The sequence below is a fragment of the Sciurus vulgaris genome (assembly GCF_902686455.1).
Source record: "Sciurus vulgaris genome assembly, chromosome: 6".
Classification (NCBI taxonomy): Eukaryota; Metazoa; Chordata; class Mammalia; order Rodentia; family Sciuridae; genus Sciurus; species Sciurus vulgaris.
The window spans coordinates 39370207-39393865 of record NC_136466.1 but is presented as its reverse complement, the minus strand read 5'-3'; the positions used below and the strand labels follow the sequence as shown (position 1 = coordinate 39393865).

Below are 23659 nucleotides of genomic sequence, written 5' to 3'. Positions count from 1 at the left end.
GTTTTGCAAGGTTGGGAACAGCATTAAATTACCTACCTTTGATGGTTTAAGTCTCGGAAGCCCAGTTCTATAAATCTTGAAGGGCCTTTCTCCACAGAAGTTAAATAATGTCAACAGTTTAGTAACAGTTTTGATAGGGAATAATTTAACAAAGCACATTTGAGCTAAAAACATGCAGTATTTACAAAAGATAAAATTTCTTGAAGCTGCAATATCTTAATTTATCTAGTATTGTAAAATACGGCAAAGAAAAAAAGTCTAAATTTTATAATAACAAATAGGATAGTATTCCCAATATTTTAAAAGCAAAGCTAGGTGAAAAATGGATTTAGAATCTAAAAGCTAAAAAAGAACAGATGTAGTTGGTTCTGAAAAAAAATTGTAAATTGAATTGCAAAAAAACCTACAGTATATGATAATAAACTTATTACAATACAAATTTAAGATATTACAGCTTTAAGAGGAAACACAGAAACCCCTTATGGTTTCTTATATCTGCTTTGACAAAAATGTATAAAATTCAAAAATAAAACAGAACAAGAAAAAAATACCTCTGACTTACCACTGTTAGCTGCTAACATGTCAATCATTCGACCAGGTGTGCAAACAATAATTTCAGCACCTCTTTTCAGTTCAGCAATCTAATTAAAAAGATGAAATTTTCCAGTCAATCATCACTAATGCTTAAACAGATTAAAACATCTTGCATCTGGTCCTTGCATGGCTCCACCAAGCAAAACAAGGTCTGACTAGAAGACTCTAAAACCTCCTACTTAATTCTTTGGCATGCTGGAGCACTACCAATGGAATATTTAAGAGTAGCATGACCACGTGGTGCCATAAATTTGAAATCAATGAAACTAAAAAATTTTACCAATTTTAATTTACCACTGTCCCTCAAAACCAAGAAAGGAAGGTGAAGAAAATACTGTAAAACACACAAGAAACATATCAACATTTTTATAATTTAGGGTTACTACCATCAGTATGTCATTAAATCAATTTCATAAGTCACAACCAGACATTTAAATAATGAAATAGAATAGAAAATACCAGGGCCCTAGACATGAAAAAAAAAATTTTTTTTTGAGTGGTACTAGGAATTGAGCCCAGGGGCACTTAAACATTGAATTATGCTTCTACCCCTTCTTAAATTTTTACTTTGAGTCAGGGACTTGCTAAGTTGCTGAGGCTGGCCTCAAACTTGTGATCCTCCCATCTCAACTTCCCAAGTCACTGGGATTACAGGTAGGGACCATCACACTCAGCACATGATAAAACTTTTGTTTGATTTATATAAATCTAATATGCATACTTGTATCAGGTTATTTTATAAATGTATTCCTATTTTTTTAATTTGTTTTTTAAATGCACTTCTTACTACAGGATGTGTTCCAAAAAATTACAAAGATAAACTTAGAAAATAAACCAAGTTTGGCCTGGGGGTGTAGCTCAGTTGCAGAGTGCCTGCCTAGCACATGTGAGGCACTGGGTTCAATTCTTAGCACCACATAAAAATAAGCAAAAACAAACAAACAAAAAAAGGCATTTTGTCCATCGATAACTACAAAAATAGTTTCTAAAAAAAGAAAAAAAAGTTTAAATATTTAAAATAGCATTAGGATAAGGAAATCAAATATTTCTGATACTAGTCTTAAGAAAGAATTTTATTTTAAATAAGTTCAGAAAATGCCACTTAACTACATCTATTTTCCTGGTATCACAATACACGTTAGTTCATCAGTCTAGAAAGTCTTGCAGGAAAAAAACCTGTTTTAACTTTGTATAATCCAACATTTCCAGAACTTGTTTGATCATAAAACCCACAAATTTTCTTCTAATTAAACAAAAATATCACTATAATTCTTTTTTTTTTAATTTTTTTTATTGTAAACAAATGGGATACATGTTGTTTCTCTGTTTGAAGATGGAGTAAAGGCATACCATTTGTGTAATCATAAATTTACATAGGGTAATGTTGTTTGATTCATTGTTATTTTTTCCCTTTCCCCCACTCCTCCCACCCCTCTTTTCCCTCTATAGTCCTTCCTTCCTCCATTCTTGCCCCCTCCCACCCCCCCATTATGTGTCATCATCCGCTTATCAGTGAGATCATTCATCCTTTGGTTTTTTGAGATTGGCTTATCTCACTTAGCATGATATTCTCCAATTTCATCCATTTGCCTGCAAATGCCATAATTTTATTATTCTTTATGGCTGAGTAATATTCCATTGTGTGTGTGTATATATATATATATATATACACACACCACAGTTTCTTTATCCATTCATCAATTAAAGGGCATCTAGGTTGGTTCCACAGTCTGGCTATTGTGAATTGAGCAGCTATGAACATTGATGTGGCTGTATCTCTGTAGTATGCTGATTTTAAGTCCTTTGGGTATAGGCCGAGGAGTGGGATAGCTGGGTCAAATGGTGGTTCCATTCCAAGCTTTCTGAGGAATCTCCATACTGTTTTCCAGAGTGGCTGTACTAATTTGCAACCCCACCAGCAATAGATGAGTGTACCTTTTCCCCCACATCCTCTCCAACACCTATTGTTGCTTGTGTTCTTGATAATCGCCATTCTAATTGGGGTGAGATGGAATCTTAGTGTAGTTTTGATTTGCATTTCTCTTATTACTAAAGATGGTGAACATTTTTCATATATCTGTTGATTGCTTGCAGATCTTCTTCTGTGAAGTGTCTGTTCATTTCCTTAGCCCATTTGTTGACTGGATTATTTGTATTCTTGGTAGAGTTTTTTGAGTTCTTTATATATTCTGGAAATCTGTGCTCTATCTGAAGTATGAGTGGCAAAGATTTTCTCCCACTCTGTAGACTCTCTCTTCACATTGCTGATAGTTTCCTTTGCTGAAAGCTTTTTAGTTTGAATCTATCCCAGTTGTTGATTCTTGCTTTTATTTCACTATTATTCTTTAGAAGACACTTGGAGAAATGCCAAACCAAAGAGAGCTAAAATGGTTTAAATAATTCTTTCTAAAATCATTTAGGAATGCAGATGAAACTGTGATATTACGGCATACCATTCATTGCCACTTTTGAAGATGTCAACATGCATTAGAGACAATAAATGCTGGTTTGGGAATCAGAAGACGTAGGTCCTCGGGCAGATTCCAGTTCTTATTAATCTAATTGGTCAAACTTACTTAATCCTTCTCAATATTTCCTGATCTATAAGATGGAAAATATATCTGACTTCCTCAAGTAGAAGAGGAAGAACATGCTAACATAAAATGACTCCAAATTTTAAAAACAGAGCATTAACATAATCATTCTCCTCCCACCCAGCTTTTATGTGTGGGTGTGTCAGCACTAGGGCACATGCAGTACTAGGATTTGAATCCAGGGGCACTCTAGTAGAAGGGTACTCCCTTTTACATATTATTTTTATTTTGAGACAGTCTCATTAAGTTGATGAACTGTAATCGTCCTATCTCAACCTCCCAAGTAGTTGAGATTACAGGTTTGTGCCACTGTGTGTGGCTCTACCAGGTTTATCGAGATATAATCAACAAAAAATATTATTAGAGCTGGGTGGACCTTGTCAGTAACAGCAATATGGGCAGCAGAGGCAGGAAGATCACAAGTCAACTCAACAAGACTCTATCTCAAAATAAACAATAAAGAGCTGGGGATTAGCTCAGTAGTAAAGTACTCCTGGTTTTAATCCTCAGGGTAAGTAAGTACATAAATAAGTGAAGTAAATGAATAAAAATAAAAAGGGCTGGAGATACAGCTTGATGGTAAAGCATCTCTGGATTCAATCCCCAGTAAAAACATAAATACAATGTATGTATTAAGGTCTGGGGAGCTGGGCATTGTGGGGCACGCCTATAATCCCAGCAACTTGGGTGCCTAAGGTGGGATGATTGCAAATTTGAGGTCAGCCTCAGCAACTTGGCCAGGTCCTAAGCAACTTAGCAAGACCCTATCTCAAAACAAAAAATAAATGGGGCTGGGGATGTAGTTAAATGATTAAGTGTTCGATTCTAGGTACCAAAAAAACACTACTTTTCGTTAATTTTAAGTACATAATACAATATTAACCACAGTCACCATATTAGACTTAGACTTCCAAAACATATTTATTTTGCACAACATGACTCATTCTTAAAACTATTTTCACACCTAATTCTCTTTAAGGTTTTAGAAGAGTCACTTTTCAAAACACTCAAGTAAAAAATCACTCTTACTTCATTGAATCATTCAATTTGAGAAATGATGGAAAAACTGAAAGTTCCTGTTATAACTACCTGCTCACTGATTCCTGTTCCTCCATAAACACAGACCACTCTAAGTCCCAAGGTCTTCGAAAACTTCTTACATTCTTTAGTAATTTGTAAAGCCAGTTCTCGAGTTGGAGTCATGATGACAGCTGAAAAGATAAAATACGTCAAAAGCCTAAGTACCAAAATTCTTGAGACTAGGTTTAAAAATGTTAAGTTTAACTTCTGAAATAAAAGTCAGATCTCTCAGTCAAAAAAATTTTTTTTCTTATGCAACTCTGAAAATTTTATTTCAAAAGCTTTGTAATGGCAGAGACTGTGGTGAAGGGTAGGCAAATTTTTAAGAACATGCTATAGGAAAATAAATGAAAGTTAAAAATACCACACTCAACCTTCAGGAAAATACTTGGTTGAACAGAATGCATAATTTTCAACTGCAAATCACAGAACAAAGAAAATCAAGTGACTCACTGTGTTGTAGAAGCCATATCGCTGCTTCCAGAAACAACCTTGGTCTGAATGGCTCAGACAGAGAAGAAATATACAGTGCCCTGCATTTCCAAGAAAGGAGCCAAACGATTTTCCAAAACCCTACTCAAATTTGCAGAAGATAGCTCTGCCAAAATGAATCAAGATCTGAATCTGAAGACCTAATCCTGAATGAAATGCTGATACTACAGACTTATAATGTCATTAAAAAAAAAAAAAAAACAAAAAAAACCTTAGGAAAATACATTTCCATATTATCTATCCATGTTGAGTTTATATATCCACTGATATTGGGCTAAGAACAGACCTCAACATAAATTAAACAGATATATGCATGAGGGGACTACCTGCCGAGTCAGAGTTTAAAAACTGAGCTGTGCCAGGAGAGGCTGTTTTTGTACTTCTGAGATGTCACTCCAGAGCTCTGAAGATTCTCACTCCACCTGCTGGTAAGGGGAAATCAGCCCCAAAGTGCCAAAATGATAAAGGAATTGTACATAAAGACATCTTTATTGTTATATTTAAGAACAATATAGACTATCAGGTCTTTCTGATTAACTGGCAATAAGGATATGTCAAAAATTAATTTAATGAGAAGAATTGTACCTATTGGCCCCTCTCCTTCTTCTAATGACCTCTGATCCATAATGTGTCTAAACATGGGCAACAGAAAAGCAATGGTCTTTCCACTTCCCGTCTTGGCAATGCCAATCAAATCTCGTCCAGACATTATAGCAGGAATCGCTTGTGTTTGGATTGGTGTGGGTTTTTCATACCCATGCCTTAGAAACAAAGAAAAGAAAGATAAGGTAAGAATTGAGATCTCCTATTGCCCCAGAATCCCATAAAATTAAGTTCTTCCAAAATGTGGCATGTTCATACAAGAAAGTATTATTTGGCAATAAAAAGGAATGAGGTATTCAGAGATTCTACAATATGAATGAACCTTGAAAACACTGTGATTTTATACTAAGTGAAAAGTCAGAAAAGACTACATATTATATGATACTGTTAATATAAAGATGTCTGGAATAACTAAACATATAGAGACAGAACATTAATGAATGCCCAGGGTAGAGGTGATGGAAATATACAGGTTTCTTTTTGTGATGATGGAAATGTTCTAAAATTAGATGGGTGCACAACTCCATAAATATGTCATTGCATTGTATACTTTAAATGTTAAGTTTCAGGGCTGGTGGTGTGGCTCAACAGTGGAGTACTTGCTCAGTATGTGCAAGGCCCTGGGTTCGATCCCCAAAACCAAAAAATAAGAACATTTTTAAAAAGTAAGCTTTATATTTAAGTTATATCTCAATAAAGCCATTTAAGAAAAAAAGAAAGAAAGACTGAGGCTGGGGGTGTAGCTCAGTGGTAGAGTGCTTGCCTAGCATGTTTGAGGGCCTGGTTCCTATCACCAATACCCAGCAAAACAAAACAAAAGTAAGTTTTTATATTAGAGTAAAAATGTAACCAAGAGATATTTGTTTGAAAGGGCAATTTTGAGTAGCAAGACATTGAAATATGTGGACAACCACTTACTTTTTGAGAGAATTTAAGATCTTCATGGAAATTCCACACTGGACCCAAGATTTAATTGGTTTGGGGCAACCTTTTCCTTTGACTGTGATACCCTCCATTTCCAATCGAAATACATTCACCTCTACAAAACAAAACCCAGATCAAAATTCCTGGTGCCTTCTATTTCAATTAGTCATGGTAGAACTAAGAATCATGAGCTATTTTTCCTCCCTGATATTAACAAACATAATTTATAGAAGAGTTATAGGAGGAAGCAATGAGTCAGTTAAAGCAATTACTATAGCAAACAACTAAGGATGACTCTAATTTCAACAACCTGATTTTCATTTTTTTCTTAAACTACAATAACAAACAACTAATAAGTAATACAGCCATTTATTCTACCATGACTTGTCCAATTACCCTTTTTCAACCAATGACACTCATATTCACCATGTCTCCTCTCAAGTACCAGAAGGACTAACAGAAATATTTCATTGTCAACTTCACATGAATCGTTTTTAAACCCTAAAAACAAGTACAGAGCTGAATTAATTTTGCTCATTTAAAAAATATTTCCCATAAAACCCTCCGACTCACAGGTTTGTCCACATTACTCCTAAGCAGAGTGAAGTGTACCTTCTTTTGATCCCATGATAACCAATAAACAAATAAAAGAACTTTACCCTCTTGAGACATTTTTGCTAGTTCTGGAACTTCAACATAAAAGTTTTTTCTGAAAGGTTCATATTCAATTTTTCCATGATCAACTGGCTCCAGAAGTTTTCTCTGTTTGGTCTGATAGCCTGTAAGGGCCGTCTGAAGATCAACTTCTTCCTCCTCTGAAGAATACTTTAGTTGACCAAAAAAAAAAAAAGGAAAAAGTTCATTATTATTGTCCTCTTATAGGAAGCAACAGTTCCAGCTTTTAAAAGTCTCCTCTCCTAGAAACTACTCTTGGGCTCTTTTTGCTTTTATACTTTCTAAAAGAGACTACTTAACCCATGAGATTTTTGTGCAACTCCAGAACTTAAAACCTAATTTCAAAAATCACTTGAAATGACTCCTGTCATTTAGAGTAAAAATAACACCTCCTGCAAAGTTTTACAACATAACCTTTTTTCTTTGCCCTTACAGAAAGCTATACTGCAATACAAAATTACAGTAATTCTCCAAGATGGCTTAATGAAATTTTGCTATTGTTTTGACTATATAAATTTTCAAAAAATTTGCAAAAAGCATATGTTAATGGTAAGAAATTTAATTCATTCTGTCATTTCATTTCTCTCCATATTGTATACTTGATGTAGGTTGGTAAGAGGGAAGGGGATGAAAAAAATCGACATAGAGCAAAGAATGAAAGACTTCAGGGGGCTGGAGTCCTGACTCAGTGATACAGCACTTGCTTAGCATGTGTGAGGTACTGGGTTCAACTCTTAGCACCACATAAAAATAAATAAAATAAAGGTATTGTTTCCACCTACAACTAAAAAAAATTTTAAAAAAAAAGACTTCTGAATGTTCTACCATATTTAAATACTACTATATTACTAAGAATAGCAAGTGTTCCTCATAATATTCTGTACACTGAATAATATGACTCCATCAATGGTATACAATAAATGTTTGTACGATACTGCCATGAATAAAGTCAAAATTAAAAAAAAAAAAAAAAAAATCACCTCCATGGCATCCTGGTCATTCTCCATCAGCTCACCTTTCTTCTTATCAGAATCTACAACTGCCTTTTTGGTTGTCACAACAGTGACAACTTTTGTGACTGTTGGCCCAGACTTCTAAAATAAAAAAGCAATATAAATTGTTTTGCAAAAGGGAAAAACAAGCTATACACTAAATTCAGAACAATGGCATCACAATTTATAATCAAATTAATTTAGTGACAGTTTATTGAAAAGACAAACAGCAGTGTGTTTTCCCCTCTAATTTGTATAAACTTTTAAATGTAATATAATTACATTTTATATGTAAATGTATACACATACACACACAATCCCCCACCTCTCCCTGACAGTATTAGGGACTGAACTCAGGGGCACTCTACCACTGAGTTACACCCCAATCCTTTTTCACTTTTTATTTAGAGACAGGGTCTCACTAAGTTGCCAAGGCTGCCCTTACATTTGCAATCCTCCTGCCTCAGCCAGCCAAGGCGCTGGGAGTAAATTACAGGAGTGTGCTACCATGCGTAGTTTAATTACATTACATTGTGTAACACATTTATATATACATGGTTTATTCCACAATATATCTCACATGATATGATGATATATTTTTAAAATACTATTAAATGATACTTTTCACTCATTAGACAAGCCAGGCACTGTTCTGGGAGTTTGTATGAATCAAACAGGTCAAGGTCACTGTTCTTTGGGAGTTTATTTTGAAGGCAGGAGGAAAAAACAGAAAGCACAATAAAAATTATGTAATATATGAAAAGGTAATAAATGCTCTTAAGGAAAGTGTGAGGGGATCACTGAGGATTTGGAAAGGACATGAGACAGTAATATATAAACAAAGACACTAAACAAAGATGGTGGTAATAGAATGGCTTTTGATGTACATTTACAACTAAAATTCACCAGTTTCTCTGGTACTTAGAAAAAGTATTGTCATCTCTGAGGTGAGGGAGAAAAAAAAAACATCAACTCAATTAAAAATACAAATCAATAGTTGGATAACGCAAGGATAAATTAAGTTTTCCAAGTGGGATATAAATCTTTAAAAAGAAGAAAAAAATGCCATACCTTTTCATTTCCCCCACCACCTTTTACACTTCTCATATTAAACTTTTTCACTTCTTCTTTCACTTCTTCCATGTATGCATCTAATGGATCTAATTCCTCACCCTCCATTTCATTTCCTTCCTTTTCAGCTTCTGCAGGATCATCCTCATCATCTAAAATATCAGAATATATTCTTTGTGTTTTAAAATACTTCACACAGACCACATCTTACCTTTCTAACCTTTTCTCCCGTTGCTAACGTCCACCCTTTCCAATTACTCTAGCCTCGCTACAGTTCAATACTTACACTTAGAAGTTTTTAAACTTTTAAATCATGCATTACTATTTTTTTGCTGGTGGTTGGGTGGTTCCTGGGGATTAAACCTAGGGCAAGTGTTCAACCACTGAATTATATCCCCAGCCTTTTATATTTTATTTTAAGACAAGGTCTCACTAATTTGCCCAGGCTGCCCTTGAACTTGCAGTCTTTCTGACTCAGTCTTCCAAGCAGTTGGGATTATACGCCTGCACCATCAAACCCAACAATGTATCAATGATAGAAAAAGAAATGCTAATAAATTACTTAACTGAAAAGGGAGAAAAACTGGCTGGGGTTAGTAGTAGAGTACTTGCCTACCATGTGTGAGGCACTGGGTTTGATCTTTAGCACCACATAAAAATAAATAAAACTAAAAAAAAGAAAGAAAAAGAAAAACGTGGGGAATGTTAATTATGCTTAGAAAACGGATCTCCATGGCTTGGGATGTGGCTCAGTAGTACAGCACTAGCCTAGCAAGTGTAAGGCACTGGGTTCAATCCCCAGTACTGCAAAACAAACAAACAAACCAAGAATTACTTCCAGTTTCAGATTTTATAGTTATATGACTAAATGACATTTACAATCATTTATTTTCTTTCAAGTAACCTAATCACAGGAAGAAAAAATGGCACATCACTCTTAACTCAAAATAATTTTATGTAATGAAGACATCATGATCACTTATAGATATATCCATGTATTTATTTAAACCACTTTGGAACTTTCAGATGAGGGACGTGAAAACATGCCCTTCATTTACTCTCATTATAACATTCTGGTAACAACAAAATTAAAGAGCTGTCCCTTGTGGTGGTACATGCCTGTAATCCCAGCAACTTGGGAGGCTGAGGCAGGAGAATCAAAAGTTCAAGGCCACCATCTGCAACTTAGCAAGATCCTGTCTCAAAATAAAAAATTTTAAAAAGGGCTAGGGATGTAGTTCAGTGGTAGATTGCCCTTGAGTTCAAACTCCAGTACAAAATAAGAAAGGAAGGGAAAAAAAAAAAAAAAAAAGTACCCAAATATATATATTTGCATACCAATGCTCACAGCAGCATTATTCACACTAACCAAAATACAAAAACAACCTAAATGTCCAATAACAAATGAATAAACACAATGTGGCCTATACCACAAAGAAGTATTATTCAAGAAATTCTGACACATGCAAGTTTCATATGGATGAACCTTGAAGAAACTGTGCTCAGTGAAACAAACCAGACACAAAAGAACAAATATTGAATGATTCCAATTCTATGAGTTACCTAAAATGGGCAAATTCTTTGAGACTGAAAGTCCAAAAAAGGGGGGCTGGGGTTGTAGCTCAGTGGCAGAGCGCTTGCCTAGCACACTTGTGAGACACTGGGTTCAATTCTCTGCACCACATAAAAAAATAAAATAAAGGTATTATGTCCATTTACATCTAAAAAAATATTTTAAAAAATAAATTGAATAAAGGTTATAAGAGCCTGAGGGAGGCACGATGGTGAGTTATTAATGAGTATAGAGTTTCTGTTTAGAATGATGAAAAAGTCCAGAAAATAAATGGTTACAATGGCTCTCCAACACTTATTACCACTGAATTGTCTACTTTTAAATTGTAAATATATCATGTTTATTTTCCACAATTCCAAAAAAAAAAAAAAAAAAAAAAAAAGTCCCCTAATCCCAATATGAAGTTAACTAATAATTCTGGAATATAACAAATAAATATACCATCATCATCTTCTAAACTCCATTTTTTTCCTTGTTTCATCTCTTCAATTTCTTTTTTCAATTCCCCTATGTTTTCCATGGCCTTCTTACGTTGCTCTTCTCGCCATTTTTCAACTCTTTCTTTTCGCTTTCTCATTTCTTCTTCCAGCTTATTCTGGTCGAAGTTCTTGGGAAAGGAAAGAGAGAGGGAAAATAAAAAGCAGAGCCAATATTAGCAGTTTTACTCCAAGAGATAGTCCAAATAAGTTCTCCAAATATAAACAAGGAAAAAAAAAAAAAAGGTACAAATTTAAACTGCTAAATGTACACCAGATTTACTAGATTATGTATCTTTAAAACTAAACCCATAAGCCAGGTAGCACAAGCCTAAAATTCCAGCAACTTGGGAGGATGAAGTAGGAGGATTACAAGTTTGAGGCTAGCCTCAGCAACTTAGTGAGACTGTATCTCAAAATAAAAAGGACTGGGGATATAGCCCTCTGGTAAAGTGTCTCTGGGTTCAATCCCCAGTAACAAAAATGAATAAATACTGAAGTACAAACATACAACTTTTTTTGGAGATCAATTTGACATTTACATGGTCTAATCACATTTTACAAGTAAAAACAGATAATATGTATAAAATGCAATTTTACCAGAAAAAGTTTCTCATGGGGACAACTATTATGTTATCTTCCTGTTTATCTTATTGTCATAATACATTTAAAAATTAAGCACAGGGCTGGCAATGTACCTCAGAAAGTACTTGTCTTAGATGTATGAGGTTTTGTGTCCAATCCCTAGTACCCAACCCAAATGGGGAAAAAAGTGCCAAGTATGGCAGTGCAAACCTGTATCCCAGCAACTCAGGAGGCTGAGGCAGGAGGATTGCAAGTTTGAGGTCAGTCTCAGCAACTCAGTAAGGCCCTAAGCAACTTAGCAAGATCCTGTCTCAAAATAAAATATAAAAAGGGCTAAGGATGTAGCTCAGTGGTAGAGTGCCCTGGGTTCCATCCCTAGTACTGGAAGCTGCGGGGGAGAGGTGGGGGATAATTAAGCTATATGTCACTAAGGAAACAATTTGTCACCATGGAAACAAGACTGATATCACAGGATTATTTGTAAGTTAGTAAACATACGCCAGCATCTTTTTCTTTTTCATCCTCCTTGTCATCTTTGTCTTTTTTCTTCTCTTTAGAACCTTCCCCACTTTCTGTTTTCTCTTTGGACCTAGACCTACCAAAAAAGAGAAAGAGAGAGAGATGTCATCTATTTGTCCTTGGAAACATTCATTTTAAAATGCTTTCACAGACTAGTACTTCACTTTTTTAGGTAAGAAATAAACTTCCAGAAATCAACTGCATTTTCATATTACATTAAAAAAATCCTGAAAATATAATGAAAAAATTAATCCCTGACACCAATGGCAAGGAATACTATTTGGAAATCTAACCAAGAAAATGTGAATATACCATATAAAAAACAATTATGAAATTTAAATAGGAAAATGAAAACTTAAATAAAGAAAGAAATACACTAAGATCTTCACGTTTTGCAAGGTAATTTATGTATATAGTAAGATTTAAAATCACAATGGGGGGCTGGGGTTGTGGTTCAGTGGTAGGGCACTTGCCTAGCCTATGTGAGGTACTGGGTTCAATTCTCAGGACATATTAAAAACAAATAAATAAGTAAGTAAAATAAAGGCATTTTGTTCATCAGCAACTAAAATAAAAAATTAATTTTTTTTTTTAAATCACAATGGGGGGCTGGGATGGTGGCTCAGTGGTAGAGTGCTTGCCTAGATGTGTGAAACACTGAGTTTGATTCTGAGCACTGCATACAAATAAATAAAGGTTCATCAACTAATAAAAATATTTTAAAAAACACAATGGGTTTGCATTTGACTTAGGATTTCTTATAATGAATAAAAATGTCTTAATGTTAATGTGATCAAATTAGTCAATCTTCCCCCCACTTTTTGGTGCTTTTCTGAGTTTAGAAATACTTGCAGATTTGATGAAGACAGAGACAAAAAAGATATTTTCCAGCATAAACTTGTAAAGGTTTAATGCTGCCATCTAATTTGGTCTTTAATCTACCTGGAATTGCTTTGTGTGCACACAGTGAGGTAGATGGTTTTATTTATCGTGGACTAGCAAATGAAACTAACACCATTTATTTTAAAAACTTGTCCTCAATGACTCCCAGTGGCCCCTCTTTCATTTATCAAATGATCATGTAGATCTGTTTCTTGGCTCTTTACATGTTCCACTATCTATTTGCCCAGCCCTGATTTCTATAATTTTTTGACAATCTTCAGAGACTTCAGAAGTCCTCCAACCTTGTTCTTCAAGAATATTTATGTTCCTTTATATTTCTAATTTTATGAAGAGATCATAAAATGCCCTTTCTATTCATTTCTGCTAAAAAACTTTAAAACATGACTATATGCTAAATTAATGAAATATTTTTCCTTAATCTATTTAACACATGACTTTTCTCCTTAAGTCTTATTAACACAGAATATTACGTTGATTGATTTTCTAAAATTAAACCATGCTTCCATGCTTCCATTATTGAAATTACCTAATTTATTCATGATGTTACGTTTTATGTAGACTGTTGGATTTGGTATGCTAATCTTTATGTTTATATTAAATGGAGCCTAGAATTTTCTTTTCTCGTATTGCCCTTGTTAGGGTTGTATCTATGTTATTCTTAATGCATAAGATCTCTGATCATCTGAATGAAGTAAAAACTAATCTGAAATTCAAAATCTGAAATGCTCCAATATCCAAAACTTTCAAGCACCCATGACACCACAAGTGGAAAATTCCACACCTGACTTCATATGACAACTTGTACTCAAAATGCAGATACAATGAGCTGGAGCTGGAGCTCAGTGGCAGAACACTTTGCCCAGCATGTGTGAAGCTCTGGGTTCAATCCTCAGCACTACATAAAATAAAAATAAAAATAAATAAAAATAAAAATAAAAATAAAATAAATAAAATAAAATAAAGGCATGCTGTCCATCTACAACTACAAAAACAATTTTTTTAAATGCAGATACACTACGAATAATGTATGAAATTACATTTGGGCTATGTGCATAAAACATGAAACACAAATAAATTTTATGCTTGGACTTGGGTCTCATCCCCAAGACATCTCATCATGAATATATAAATAAACCAAAATACAAAAAAAATCAAAACTCTAAACACTTCTGGTCCCCAACATTTTGAAGGAGTCAACCTGGCCACTTAAAAAAACAAAAAACAAAAAACAAAAAAAACCTCCTATAAATCAATTTTTATTTTTACTCTTTTTTTTTTTTTTTTTTTTTTTTAGGTGCTGGGAACTGAATTCAGGGCTTCATACATGCTAGGCAAACTGAGCTATATCCTCAGCCCCCATAAATCAATTTTTAAAATGAAATATACTTCAGAAAAGAGAAAATCCAAATGGCCAATAAATATATGAGAAGTCCCCAATCTCAATTGTAATCAGGGAAATGCAAATTAAAACAATGAAAATGCCAGGCATGCCTCGCATGCCTACAGTCCTAGCACCTAGAAGGCTGGGGCAAGAAGATCACTTAAGCCCAAGAATTCAAGATCAGACTGGGCAACACTGTGAGAACTTTTTTTTTTTAATTGTAGGTGGACAAAATACCTTTATTTATTTATTTTTATTTGGTGCCAAGCATCAAACCCACTGCCTCGCATGTGCCAGGCAAGCCCTCTACCTCTGAGCCACAACCCCAGCCCATGAGAACTTATCTTAAAAAACAAAAACAAACAACAATAAAACCCACAATGATATTGCTATTACACATAAAACCAACACGCAAAAATTTAAAGGACTAACAATTTTGAACACTGGAAAAGGTATGAAGCAACAGAATTCTCATACCCTGATGGTGGGAGTATAATTAGTACAAACTCTTTGAAAAGCAATTCGGAATTATTTACTAAAAACAAAGCTATACGTGTGATGGAGCAATTTCAATTCTAGATACATAACCTAGGTAAACTGGTACATGTGTTCTGTAGCATATATATACAAAAATGTTCACAATAGCCCAAAGCTAAAACAATCCAAACATCCATCTCAATAGAAAGGACAAAATGAGGTTTATTTATACCTCAGAGTACTATTCAGCAATGAAAATTAACTAACGCCAGAAGCAACAAAAATGAATCTTAAACAATATTAAGCAAAGACATAAAATACAGGACTCCATTCATGTAAAGTTAAGAAACAGGTATTCAAACTATTTTTCCAGATAACACAGGTAGGAAATTACTAGCATAAAAATCAATAGTGGGGCTGGGATTGTGGCTCAGTGGTAGAGCACTTGCCTAGCATGTGTGAGGTTCTGGGTTCAATTCTTAGCACCACATAAATAAAGGCATTGAGTCCATCTACAATTAAAAATATTTTAAAAAATCAATAGTGATTTATCTAGGGAGGTAGATAGCTGAATTAAAGAAGGGAAAGAAAAGGTTGCTGGGATACTGACAATATTATCTTTTTCCTTTCTTTACTTTACTTTTTTTTTTTTTGGTACTTGGGATTTAACTCAGGGGCACTTTACCACTGAGCTACAACCTCCAACCTTTTATATTTGTTTTAATTTGAGACAAGAGTCTCAATAAAGTACTAAGCCTGGTCTTGAAATTGCAATCCTCCTGCCTCAACCTCTCAAATCATTGGGATTACAGGCATGCACCACCACACCTCACTACCATTATTTTATCTCTTTTCCTTGTTGGTGGATCTGTATGTGTTTGCTTTATAATTTTTTAACAAGCTGTATGTTAATATTTCATTCCCTTTTCTGATTATTCTTAATTTTTTAAAAATTCCAATAGTATAACACTAACAGTGAAATAAAAGTAAATTTTAAAATAACATAGAAAAAATATCAATAACTACGTGAAGAATATAGAGAAAACAAACTTAAGCCCATATATTAACTATCCTATGACTCAGTGAAGAAACAATAGGTAAAGAACAAACTATTGAGCCTGGTGCAGAAATCCCAGTGGCATGGGAGGCTGAGGCAGGAGGAGGATCATGAGTTCAAAACCAGTCTCAGCAAAAGTGAGGCACTAAGCAACTCAGTGAGACCCTGTCTCTAAATAAAATACAAAATAGGCTTGGAAATGTGGCTCAGTGGTTGAACTCAATCTCCAGTACCCCCAGAACAAAAAAGAACTATTGAATAAAGAAATATAGTAAATGTATTATGTCTAACAAACAAATTACATCTCAAACTGAATGTTACTGGCACTTCCAGAAAATATGTATTTTTAATTTATACAAGCAAAGTTTACCCTTCCTAAATATCACTTCAGCAATGCATACCAAAAATTCAAAGTTATTGGTCAACAAATGTCAGAAATATCACCTAAGAAAATAATTTCAAAGGAAGATTCATAATGCCCAGAAAGATGTCTACAAAACATATTTCTGACCATTAATGGTATGTATTAAATAAGGGTAAACTGTATTAATTATTACAACTGATAGAATCTAGTATTTTCCAACTAAATTATGAACTTCATAACCTACTAGGTTAAAATTCTGCCAATAGTTCATAGTAGGAGCCAAATTCAATAATTGTTCATAAGAATAAATTTAAAAGGAGGAGAAGAAAAAAAAAGAGTCACAGGGAAGAGAGCCAGTTTCCCAACCTACACGACATTACCTATTCTCAGCTTTCTTGCTTTTATTGCCAGGACTCGAAGATCGGGATCGCCGGCCCCGGCTTCTACTTCTTGAACGTCTCCTGTCTCGGCTGCGAGATCTTCTTCGCTCTCGGCTTCTGTCTCTTTCTCTACTTCTGGAACGCCTGAAAGGGAGACAATTTTCATTTATTCTACAACCAAAGGGAGTTATTATTTCAGATCATGATTCTGTGCCATTTGAAAAGGGCTGCTGCTTGTGTGCTGCTTGTAAGTGCACACAGGGAGGTGTGGTACTCCACTACCAAGCTGTATCCCCAGTCCTTTTTCTTTTTCTTTTCTTATTTTGAGACTGGATCCTGCTAAGTTGTTCTGATCGGCCTCAGTTATACGATCCTCTCCTGCCTCAGCCTCCCGAATTGCTGGGATTATAGGTATACACCAGAGCACCCTGCTGAACAAAGCTTCTTAATTATCACCATTGTTGCTTGGCACAGTATCACATGTCTGTGAATCAGGAGTCTTGGGAGGCTGAGACAGGAGGATCACCAAGTTCAAGGCTAGCCTCAACAACTTAGCAAGATCCTGTCACAAAAAAAATTTTTAAGGGGTGATGGGGAGGCTCAGTAGTAATAGCATCCCTGGGTTAAATACCCAGTATCAAAAATAAATAATTAAATTTACAATCATTAAAGGCAGAGGCTTCAATTAATGATCAAAACAACTAAAAAAGAAACAAGTAGGAGATCCAAGATGGTGGACTAGAGGGAGGCTGCGTTCCTTGTCACTCCGTAACTCAGATTTCAAGCAGAGGATATCTGTTTCTCAGTGGGGCAGTTTTTGCTGCTTATCAGTCCCCTGCTGTTTACCCCATTTGTCCACTACGATTATCTGCAGTCTGCCAGCACATTGACTACTTTTTGAGTGCAGACTGCTCACTGACTGGCACCTATCATTCGCCATTTGCCTGCCTCTTGCCTGCCCATCGCCTGCCTTTCACCTACCCATCACCCAAGAAACAAGTAAAGTCAAGTCTAGCAAATACTCAATGAAAATATTATGGTACTACTTTTATGTTGGCTGCGGGTTATAGCTCAGGGGTAGAGCACTTGCCTATAATGTGCAAGGCCCTTGGTTTGATCCCTAGCACCAAACCAAAAAAAAAAAAAAAAGTAGAAGGATGGACAGAACAGGATGAGACTATGAAAAGATTACTGATCTACTGATCTGAAAATTAGAAGGCAAGAATTTCACTGGTACTGCTAGTAACCAGTTACAATAACAATGGTCAGATCTCCAACTCTCTGGGTCTCAGTTTCCTCATCTATAAAATATGAAGACTTAACTAGATACTTTCAAAATACTTCTTGATTTAAAATTTTGTGATTCTGCTTTCACGCTAAAAAGTCAAAGACCAAATGTTAAATGATCAATTTTACTTAAGTGATTGTGTGAAATTATTCGAGGGACCACATAACATGAAGCTAAATAGTTAGCATTAGCCACATTGTTATAGGTGAATACTTTACCTGAGTACGAGATAATACTATTGCATCCTCTCCTTCCAATGTCTGAAAAATACTGTCAAATTCTTTCTGTGATCTGTTCACAGTACCAGTTCACAGCTCTGTAATCTGTTCATGGTACAACTTTGCCCTCCTTTCCTTTTTTTCTTTTTTGTCATTGTACTGCAGATTGAGCCTCATGTTTCCATTTCTTATTTTCATGAGAAAACATATCAGAAGAAAAATTTTTAGTGTAGAGAAAATTATTTTTTAATGACTATTTTTCATCTCCAGAAAGGTCATGGCTTCTCAACTAGTGCCAGTAGTTATACAATCAAAATGTAAAATAAAAATTAGAGTGCTCTTCAATGTAAATCTTAAGACAGTTTAATAAAGTAGTTTAAAACAGCAAGGAGGCTTGAAGAAAGTTCTGTGCTGTCTCCTCCTGTCTACTTCAGTTGCTGCTCTGAACCCAAGTAGTCAGCTCCTTTGGGGCAGAGTAAGAATAGAGCCTCTGCTTTTTTTTTTTAAACTTCATTTTTTACCTATTTCAGTAGGTTTCAGGGGTTCTCTCTGGATTATAGGAAATACTAAGTTTCCAAACTTAAAATAATGTTAGAGAAAATCTTGGTAGGCAAATCCTTCTGACTATAACCAAACACGGATAAAGCTGTGAGTTCACAAATGGGTCTGTAAATTGAAATCCAAAACTTGCTTTTTGAAAAGATTGATTTAGTTAAGAAGGCCTACTTTATATGTGGTCTTGCAAAGATTAATGTCTTACCTTAGACGCTTCCTGTCCCTTGACCGAGATCTTCTTTTATCTCTGCTCCGAGACCTCTCTCTCCTTCGGTCTCTATCTCTGCTTCTAGATCTTCTGTCATCTCCACGTTTACTTCTTTTATCTGAGGGTGAGCGACTTCTAGATCTACTTCCAGAACGTCCCCGTGATGCTGATCGTTTCCGATAATGGCTACGAAGGCATGGAATCAAAAGTTAAGCTAAGGAAACACAGTTTGCATTCTACTGTTTTATTAGTTTTTTCCAATAAAATCTCATGAGGCAAATTAAAAACAGAAAGGTTTTATAAACTTTTTTAAAATGAAGAAGCTAGGAGGCTGGGGCTATAGCGCAGTGGCAGAGAACTTGCCTAGCATGTGTGGGGCACTGGGTTTGATCCTTAGCACCCCATAAAAATAAACATAAAATAAAGGTATGCTGTCCATCTACAATTACAAAATTAAAAAAAAAAAAAAAGTCAGGCATAATGAATATGTAATCAAGTAATTATATAATAAAAATTAGATTGTTCTTCAGTTAAATCTAAAACAGTTTATTAAAGCAGTTTAAAACAGGAGGAGGGCTTGGAGATAGCTCTGCCCTGAGTCCTCCTGTGTATTCAGTAGCTGCTCTGAACCCAATGGTCAGTTCTCTTGGGGAAGAATCAAAACAGAACCAAAATGAATAGAATATATTCATGGCTTTGGTCAGAATGGCAAGCAGAGATACTAAGAATGGTTGAAATGTAGAAAAACAAAAAATAAAAATCTGGCTCTGATTGGACAAAACAATGAATTAAATGTCAAGTGTGATGGTTTGGTGGCATACTCTTGTAATCTCAGCAACTCTGCAGGATCACAAGTTCAAGGCCAGCCTCAGCAACTTACAGAGACCCTGTCTCAAAAAAACGATAAAATAAAGTAAAAAGGACTGGGGAAATAGCTCAGTGGTAAACCACCTCCTGGGTTCAATACCCAGTTCCAAAAAAAGGAAAGAATTAACTCTTTTGTTACAGCACATATAGAGGTGGAAAACTGTCTTGAAAGGGAAGCAAGGACAACAAACAAAATAGACCAAGCTCCTACCTTCGAGTCCCAGGCAGCTTCGTTCTGGTAAAGGAGATGCCCGACAAGTAAAGAAACAAATATGCAATATATCAAGAAGTGCAACAGAGAAAAACAGATCAGAGCAAAGGAAAAAGACAGATTGAACACTGGGAAGCTTGCTACTTTACTGCAGGTGACTAGAGAAGGTCTCACTAGTAAAGTGACACTCCTGATAGAGGCTTGAAGGAAATAAAGGTAGGAACCATGTAGATACATATGGGAGAAGTTTTCTAGGCAAAAGGGGCAGGTGCAAAGTCATTGAGAAGTTCGGCACAATCAAGGAACAGCAAGGAAGCCAGCTGAGGCCAAAGTTGAATCAGCTAGACAGTGCCAGAAGAGGAGGTCAAATAAATAACAACATAGTCAATTATGGAGACCCCTATATGACATTATAAAGGACTTATTTTGAGGAAGATGAAAGCTATTACGCTGGGCATGGTGATGAGTGCCCAGCCCAGAGTCCCATCTACTAGAGGTTGAGGAGATAGGATCACTTGAGCTCACAAGTTCGAGACCAGTCTGAATAACACAGCAAGACCCCATCTCAAAAAATAAATAAAAATAAGTAAGTAAGACTGGGGATATAGCTCAGTGGTACAATGCTTGCCCAGCATGCATGAGGTCCTGGGTTCAATCCCCAGCACCAAAAAGAAAAATAAAGTTGCTACATACTAACATGAGAAGAACGAAGAAATACATTTAGTAGGAAGGCAAGAAATCAGAATATTAGATATCCAAGTGGAGATATACAATACATAGGTAAAATATGAGTCTGGAATTGAAGAGGTTTGGTCTGAAAAATATACTGGAGAGCCATCAATGTACAAAGGCTACTCAAAGCTATAAACTTGGATAAGACAATTAGGGAATGATTGCACCTGATTATCTGTTGTTACCTTTCCCTCCCCAAACTATTTATCATCCCAACTTCAAGTCGCTAGGCTCAAAACATCAGTTATCTCCAATATTTTTCTTTTTCTCATTCTACACAACCAATAAAACACCAAGCATTACCAGTTTCACCTCTGTAATTCCTTTCACATTCTATCACCTCTTCAGAGTTTTCACTGTCACTAATCCATATCAGATCTAAGTAGTTAGCAAATTTTTTTTAATTTTGGCACTGGGAATTGAACCCAGGGGCACTTGATCAATGAGTCACATTCCCAGCCTTTTTTATTTTTATTTTCAGAAAGTGTCTCAATAAGTTGCACAGGGCCTTGCTAAGTTGCTGAGGCTGGCCTGGACTTTGGGATCCTCCTGGCTCAGCATTCAGTCACTGGAATTATAGGTGTAAGCCACTGTGACCAGTCAGGATTTTTCTTTAAAAGATTCCTGGTCTTCCTGCTTCTAGGATCATCTTCCTAAAGTAGAATTCTGACCCTATTACATACTTCTTATTCAAAAGCTCACAAATTCTTATCTTCAAAATTAAGTTGATAATCGATTCATTTTCTGGGTCTTTTCGAGATCTACCTCCTAATTCTCAATCTTTCATGAAATCCATATATGTAGGAAAACTGGATTCTTTAGGTATTTCTCTAACACCTTGCTCTTTCCCATATGAGCTTTTTCATTATCTCCTGAACAAATCTAATACACAAGCCCTAGGAGACAAGGGTATGGCAGAAGACTAAGAGGCTAGAATGAGGCCTTGAAGCCTACCTTCAAAGTTTGAATTTCATCTTGTAAGCAAAAGGAGCTATTGTAAACAAGTCAGAGAGATGACACTGATTATATTTTTATTTCACAAGTGTCCCTCTGGCTGCAGTATGAGGGATCTAATGATTAGAAAAGCCAGGTCAAAGAATGATAATTCAAGAGCAATCAATCTGAAGCAGGGGCAAGGAGTCTGAGCAATAAAGGATTAAGGGCCTCAAGTCAGGGAGATCAGGAATGGGGAAAGGATGCAGAATCTAACAAGATGTAGGCAACAAAAGAGAAGAATGAGAGAAATAGCACTTCCAGATTTCTGGTCTGAATAGGCAGATGAATGGCAATGCCTTTAGGGAAATTTAAAAGTCTTCACAGGAAATTTTCCGTAGCTAAGGAAATATTCCTTATTTGGATGATGGTTACACGATTCGTATTTTTGCTAAATTTCATCAAGCTCTACTCACACTTTGTCCATTTCCCTGAACGTTAGTTATGCCACGATAAAACACTAAGCATTAAAAACAAATCAAAACCCTCACTGTCCCTAAATATATAGCATCTTTCACTTACTGCTAAAAACATATCAAATAATTATCTTTAAGATAAAAAAAAGTTAAGGTCCTGAACCAGTTATCTGGTTCTTAAGAGATATCACAGTCCTAATAAGGTCTCCCAGTGCAGTTTCAATAAGATAGAAAGCAGATGACAAAGAAATAAGAAACCCATTTGCGAAGCAAAAATGCATGCAACAAATACTGCAGCCCAGTAAGCGCCAGTCATGTACAGTGCTGAAGGTGCGGTAAAAATGCCCACAGTCCTTTCAATCGACTTGGGAAAAGACAACCAGCGCACAAAGAACTAAAATACAGAGTGAAAGAAGCCGAGAAATGTTGCAAATGCGAAGCGACAAAAAATTCAACTGGGTTCACTACTGTCTGAGGAGACCGGGGTAAAAAGTGGCCTGATGTGGTACCCCGTCCCAGGCGTCTTGGAGGGCTGCTCCCGCTCCAGGGGCTCAAAACGGCTGATGGCAGTGCAGGGTAAGAATGTGCCCATCACGGACCCAAGCACAGCCATTCCCTCAGCCGAAGACTCCAGCACGTCCAGTGGCCGGGGAGCAAAGTGGCCGCACGTGTAGCCACCCCAGGCCTGGCCCCGCCACCACCTCGACTCCCGCCTCTTCCTTCCTACCCCAAGAAGCCGCTCGCCCGTTCGGCGCACTAACTCACCGCGACTCCCTGCCCATTCTGCCGACTGCAGGAAAGCCGCGTCTTTTAGGACGACCCGCAAGCGAAAGGAACAAAGGAAAAAGACCCGCTACCCTCGGCGCGCCAGGCGAAGACTAGCACTAAGAACTGGTAGCAGAGACAGCAGAGGCAGCCATCCCAACGCAGCCAACGACAACAGGACGTGCTGGCGCCTACCGCAGAAGGGAGGAAACTGCCGGCCGGAAGCTGCTGTCTTTCCACAGCGCCGCCTCTCGGCTGGAGGGCGCGCAGCGCCGACCAAGCCGGAAGGACATGCCCTTGCCAGGTTTGCGCAACACAAGAGAGTCTGGATGGTGCGTTGGAGGGCAGCGCTTCAGCCTTGCGGGCCTTGGGAGTGACTTTGCTGCAGAGGCCACCGACGCCTCCTGGACAGTCTGCTGTCCCAGAGGGTGTATTCATGTCCACCTTAATCTAGCTTAAATAATGCTACAGCCTTCTGCATTCACGCTTTTTATTCCTTTATACTCATTTATGTGTATGTGTTGTCGTGTGCCAGGCATGTGCTAGATCCTACAGTCTCATGGGGGCCGGGGATACATATGACTGAAAACAAAGAGGATGTAATACCATAAGGAGAGTGCTTACTAGAAAGGAAGAGCTCCCTAAGGGAGTGACCTTTCAGCTTGC

The 23659-nt window shown here is 36.4% G+C and overlaps 1 protein-coding gene across 5 annotated transcripts in view; it reads right to left on the bottom strand.

Moving 5' to 3' along the window:
• The window catches only part of DDX46 (DEAD-box helicase 46), a 77306-nt gene extending 54124 nt beyond the window's left edge, over positions 1-23182 (bottom strand). For 2 of the 5 annotated variants that reach the window (XM_079145331.1, XM_079145332.1), the window contains exons 1-13: positions 22994-23181; positions 20088-20111; positions 19007-19195; positions 16741-16884; positions 12158-12254; positions 11040-11205; positions 9026-9177; positions 7943-8056; positions 6947-7112; positions 6282-6402; positions 5346-5521; positions 4278-4399; positions 563-641 (exon numbers count right to left, since the gene is read on the bottom strand). In XM_079145331.1, coding sequence (XP_079001457.1) covers positions 563-641; positions 4278-4399; positions 5346-5521; positions 6282-6402; positions 6947-7112; positions 7943-8056; positions 9026-9177; positions 11040-11205; positions 12158-12254; positions 16741-16884; positions 19007-19195; positions 20088-20111; positions 22994-23010 — 1567 coding nt within the window. In that variant the 5' untranslated portion in view covers positions 23011-23181. Of the gene's footprint in view, positions 1-562; positions 642-4277; positions 4400-5345; positions 5522-6281; positions 6403-6946; positions 7113-7942; positions 8057-9025; positions 9178-11039; positions 11206-12157; positions 12255-16740; positions 16885-19006; positions 19196-20087; positions 20112-22993 lie in introns of all 5 variants that reach the window. The other 3 variants (XM_079145334.1, XM_079145335.1, XM_079145333.1) reach the window with 2 other exon arrangements.
• Positions 23183-23659: the final 477 nt, after the last annotated feature.